This window comes from Alligator mississippiensis, chromosome 10 (genome assembly GCF_030867095.1).
Source record: "Alligator mississippiensis isolate rAllMis1 chromosome 10, rAllMis1, whole genome shotgun sequence".
In the NCBI taxonomy this organism is placed as follows: Eukaryota; Metazoa; Chordata; order Crocodylia; family Alligatoridae; genus Alligator; species Alligator mississippiensis.
The window spans coordinates 58762395-58767394 of NC_081833.1; the positions used below are offsets into that span (position 1 = coordinate 58762395).

The window sequence follows — 5000 nt, forward strand, 5'->3', positions numbered from 1 at the left end:
TCAGGGAACGTGAGGTTTATGAAACTTTTAAAAGGCATACATAGACGCTTGCCATCTTGCCTTATTTTATACCTATTTTTCTAAGACAACCATTATCATTAAACACCAAATATGCATTTGCCTGCTACAAGTACCTGCTAATCTTTTATAATCAATTACCTTGTGCAAATTATGTTTGTTTGCTTCTAATTATAACTAATTATGCCTCTAAATATGATCTTTAGATTACCAAGAGAATGAAAATGGGGCAGAAGAAAGTGAGAATAGATCATGATTATTAAAATAAAGCAAAACATACTAATTAGTTAACTGGAATATTCATCATACATATATTTAAACTTTACAGCCAGTACAGCTTAAAATATTATTCACTGGACCATGTTTATGCTTGGGGCATCAAAGTTTTAAACTTTGCGAGCAAACTTTTCAGCAAATTTTGTCTCTTGCCAGCAAAAAGTCTTGTGGTCCACTTATATTCTCTAGATAGTCACCAAAATTCTGTATAGCCATGTTCCACTGCCTGAATCAAATATTAAAATAGTATAGAGGGGAAAAAAAAGCATATTTTCCAAAGTTTTTTTAAGACAGACCTAAAGATACAATTTGGAGTATTACTGCTAAAAGTGCTGCAGATTTTTTCTTTCCAATCCATATATTCACCCATTTAGTTAGGAATCTGAAATATGAGGTGTTGATCATACCTCACAAAAATTGTCTTTCCTTAAAAAAAAAGAAGAAGAAAAAATGGCCCTAATAATCTCCAAATAGCTAAGTCAATGGAGTGTGTGGGAATCATTTAAATTATTCACTGTGTTATGGGACTGGAATGACATTGCTTTTGGAGTAGTACCCCACATGTTCTTATGACAAAATAAAAAAGACACAGGATTTGTACCTCAGAGAAAACAAAACAAAACAAAACAAAAAGCAGCTTTCCGAGGAATTGAGGGAAGATGTCAATTCTCTATTAGAAACAAACAATTAAAACTAGATAATAGCTACGAACAGATCTGACCTGCTCGAAGCCTAAAGGCTTTGCTTGACTCAGGACTCTACTTCCTCCGACTGCAGGTCAGCCCTACGCAAACAAAGCCTTAACAGAAATGTTACTGAGGAAATAATAGCCATTTCCAATGATAATACACAATTTTAGCACCTACGCTTGGCTGATTTAGGTGGTCGGCTAACATGTCAAACAGCCTGCCTTAGTTAGGTGAGCCTTTAATGGGTAACTGGCAGACTCTGGCAGCCTTATTTCTGTTTTAGATTTGGTTTGTCATTGGATATCCATTACCTGCCATTCATCTTTGATCTCTTTGGACAGGCCTGATCAAAAGATGTCATTTGACCTACTCCACTTGGCAGAAACTTGTATGACTCTCATAAAGGGGGCACCCCAGCTATAAATAAAATGACATTATTATTTTTCTGTCCTATCATGTAGAAGAGACAATTATGATAATGCAGTGTCTGTCACTAGGAGCCCAGCAAATTGCTAGCTCTCACGCAACTGTTTAGCTTTCTTATTTGTTTTTTGTCTGTTTTCCTCCATTTCAAGTTGAAAATAAAACAGAATTGAAATCACTAATGCTCTGCCTCACACTCTGACAGTCTCAGGGTTTCTCTTTATGGGACTGACATGCAGATGTGACCATCAGATTATGTTTGTCAATGGTGGGTGGTGTTTAAGAGCCGTGTTGGCAACACACTGCAACAATGGAGTCAGGTTTATACTTCATTTACTGCTTTGCACATAAGCTCATATCTGAACTTAGTGCCGGTAGATATTACTACAAACAGATAAAATCATGGTGAGAGTTTATTGTATCCTTAATAAAGTCACAATACAGGAAATGTATGAGCCCTCATGCTACTGGCAGGGGGCTTATGAGTGAGGGTGGGGGTGCTGGAAAGGATGAGCATTGAGCCAGCTACTTGGTATGTTGAACAGCTCTTGTTGCTATCCTGACTTGTATATACACATATTTCCTAAAAATTCAGGCTTCTAGAAAAGTGGGCTAGCTACATCAATTCTGAACTCAGCACATACAACTATTTGATTTTGTACCAACAGTTAGTTGGAAGTGGGGCAGAAGGGGGAGTGTTACCTACATGTAATAGTTCATTTAATATCATTCAACAGCTTTTTGTCATTTACTAGATGAAGGTATGGCAACATTCAAAATGTGGACCAAAAAGGAAAAATCCAAGGGCACTTTTGATGTGTTTGGTATTGCCGATACTATGGATGATGCAGATAGTCATCTGCCTTGTAATGCTTTGCCATTCTAAGAGGCAACATACTGGCGCTCTGGGGCATCTGCTGCTATTTCTGTAACACAATCTCAAGATAATACAGTAACACTCACAAAATGAGGTTCCCCATTTTCTAATGCAAATTCTGTAACTGTAGGTCCACAAAGCACTATATTTGATATGTTTCTGGAAAACCAAAGGTGGGAGGGGGAGATTCTACAAAAGAAAGAGAGAGACTATAGACCATGTTACATCATGTCCAGCTGACATGATTCTTTCTTATGAAAACTACAGGTGTGGCTGCTGGGGAAATGACCAGAGAGAGGAAGTTAGCCGTGTTAGTTTAAAGGCAGTCAGAAGCGAGGGTAAGTTTGCACCTTTATAGATTAACTCAATAAAAATCATCATCCACATAAACAAGAAGACAATCGTTCTGGGCTTGTGCATACAGGGAGTTATTCTGGAATAGTTATCCCTGATCAACTATCCCTAACGAGCTCTTATTGCAGACCAACAGTGCCTTATTCCAAACGAGCTTAATCAGTGTCAAACGTAGCTGTCCTATTGTAAATTCAGACCCTACCTCAATCCAAATGAACTTATCATTAAAGAAAAGTACTTTACAGGTTCAAAGACCATTGGAGTGCCAAGTCCTTTTGTGGAACAGCACTGTACTATACTGCATCTGGAGCTTTGACTATCCATCAAAGTATTTCACTGGGGATGTTGTGGTGACCTAGCAGATTCTTATGTTGTAGAAAAGAACAGAGACCTGGGTAAGGACCTCCAGAAGTCTCATTCCCAGCAGGTGGATTCTTTGGTGCATACATGGAGAGTCACTGACATCAGTGGAGTTCCACATGACTGTGACCATGCAAAGCCGCTTGAGGGACCAGGATGCGAGTATGACATGAACACTGTGAAAATGGAAATAAATAAAGGCAAGAAGTCACCCATGCAAGTATTATAAAATGTAAAGTAAGATACTGAGGATAGCATCTAAAGAATATTCTATAAAATAAGACAAAAGACACCTTGTTCAGCTCCTTATGAATGAAAGGTTTGTGAAGAATGCTGATGGTAGGATTTAACAAAACACAAGCCTATTTGGCAACATGGCCTTTCCCTATTGCAATAATGGATGTTCTTACATTTGAATGCACTTAAAAATGCAGAAAACATGCACACAAAAAAAGTACCATGCTTCTTACAGGCTACACTTGGCTATAAAGTCAGTACATTAATGACATACTAGAAAGCACAATAATGCAGAGGTGGGCTAGAGAACAGATAAACAAATGGTTGGTTACCACAGTCCAGTTTCTATATAAGGTTGCAGTAGATGGAGATCAGCGATCCCCCCTTACACCAGAAACTTTGAGGATCCTTTCTTCATACTAGTCCAATATTATAACTCTGCAAGAGTTAACTTTACTACACACTACATGCAGCAAACACGAGTTCTTAGTTTATTGCAGAAACAATCATTATGGTCCCCTCTACACGTTCAGATAAAGGCACGATAGGATCTGATGTGTGTTCAACACAATCGTGCCTCCTGCCATGCCATACATACATGGCAGGAGGCGTGATTGTGGGATCCAGCATCAGATCCTATCACACCTTAATGCTGGTACAGGAGGAGCCTAGGATTGTGATAACAAGCTCCTGCAGCTGCAAGTCCCGTACAGTCTCGCTGCTGTGGGCTCAGTCACAGCAGCACCCTGTGGCTGCCAGGACCCAGACTTCACAGCTGCAGGGTACTGCCAGGAGGGAGAGTCCCATCAGCTGTGGGACTCTCCCTCCCAGCAGCTGTGAGGCGCTGCTGGGGCTGAGGTCCTCATAGCTGCAGGACGCTCAGCCCCAGCTACACCTGATGCACCCTTGAGGCTGGGAGACCAGTCTGCTGACAGGACCCCAGCCCCTCTGGAAGGGCAAACCCTGATACACATGGAAACTAAAGCTGGATAGCAACCAGCTATAAAGTTATTACACATTTTCCAGCAATAACTTCATAGCTGGTTGGACCTTTTTATGTCACAATAGTTCATTTGCATGTTTAGCCAGCCTAATTAATCGAGCAATTAACTCAGTAATTGTGCAATGCATGTAAGGTGTAGAGGGGGCTTATGTGATTTTTAGGGTGGGGTTGGAAAAGATACAAGGCATCTTATCTCCTGTGAATCCTTATGTAAGGAAGGCCCTATAACAGAGAGAGACAATTGTACCTGACGGTCTTATCAATAGCATGTGATCAGGACATTCGGATCCAAGCAAACCAACATCCGTTGTGTGACACAATTCCAGCCCACACAGGCAAGTAGACAAACATTCACACAGCTTTATGATCCTCTCTTGAGAATGGAGATAAGAGAATGATGTACCAGTGATCCTGAGAGTGTGTTGGGAGAGGTCCCATGGAGAAATTGAGCCACACAGTCAATTTAAAGAACTATAAAGCAGCATAACAGATGTCTTGGATGAAATACATAATAGCCTAATCTCCATAAATACTGGCTATTACCGGCTTGTTAAGAAGCATCCTGACAATCTCCTTCTTTCAGAAACTCTGAGGAAGTTGGAAGAAAGTCAGTTGTAACCAGTAGCCCTGTCCTGGGCCAAAGAAAGGAGACAATTTCCTGGCTTTAACTCTATTCCATAAGTACCTGTCCCCTATCCCCCCATCCCCATCTGATCAGAATTTACCATTTTAAAAAGGAAAGTCAAAGGGAGAATTTCCTTAG

At 40.3% G+C, this 5000-nt stretch overlaps 1 protein-coding gene across 6 annotated transcripts in view; it reads right to left on the minus strand.

Moving 5' to 3' along the window:
- The window catches only part of TSHZ3 (teashirt zinc finger homeobox 3), a 72307-nt gene that overhangs the window by 23620 nt on the left and 43687 nt on the right, over nt 1–5000 (minus strand). For 5 of the 6 annotated variants that reach the window (XM_019492886.2, XM_019492887.2, XM_019492888.2 and 2 more), the window contains exon 3: nt 3029–3173. The exons of the other annotated variant lie outside the window; for it this stretch is intronic. In XM_019492886.2, coding sequence (XP_019348431.1) covers nt 3029–3086 — 58 coding nt within the window. In that variant the 5' untranslated portion in view covers nt 3087–3173. The remainder of the gene's footprint in view (nt 1–3028; nt 3174–5000) is intronic. 6 annotated transcript variants of the gene reach the window in all.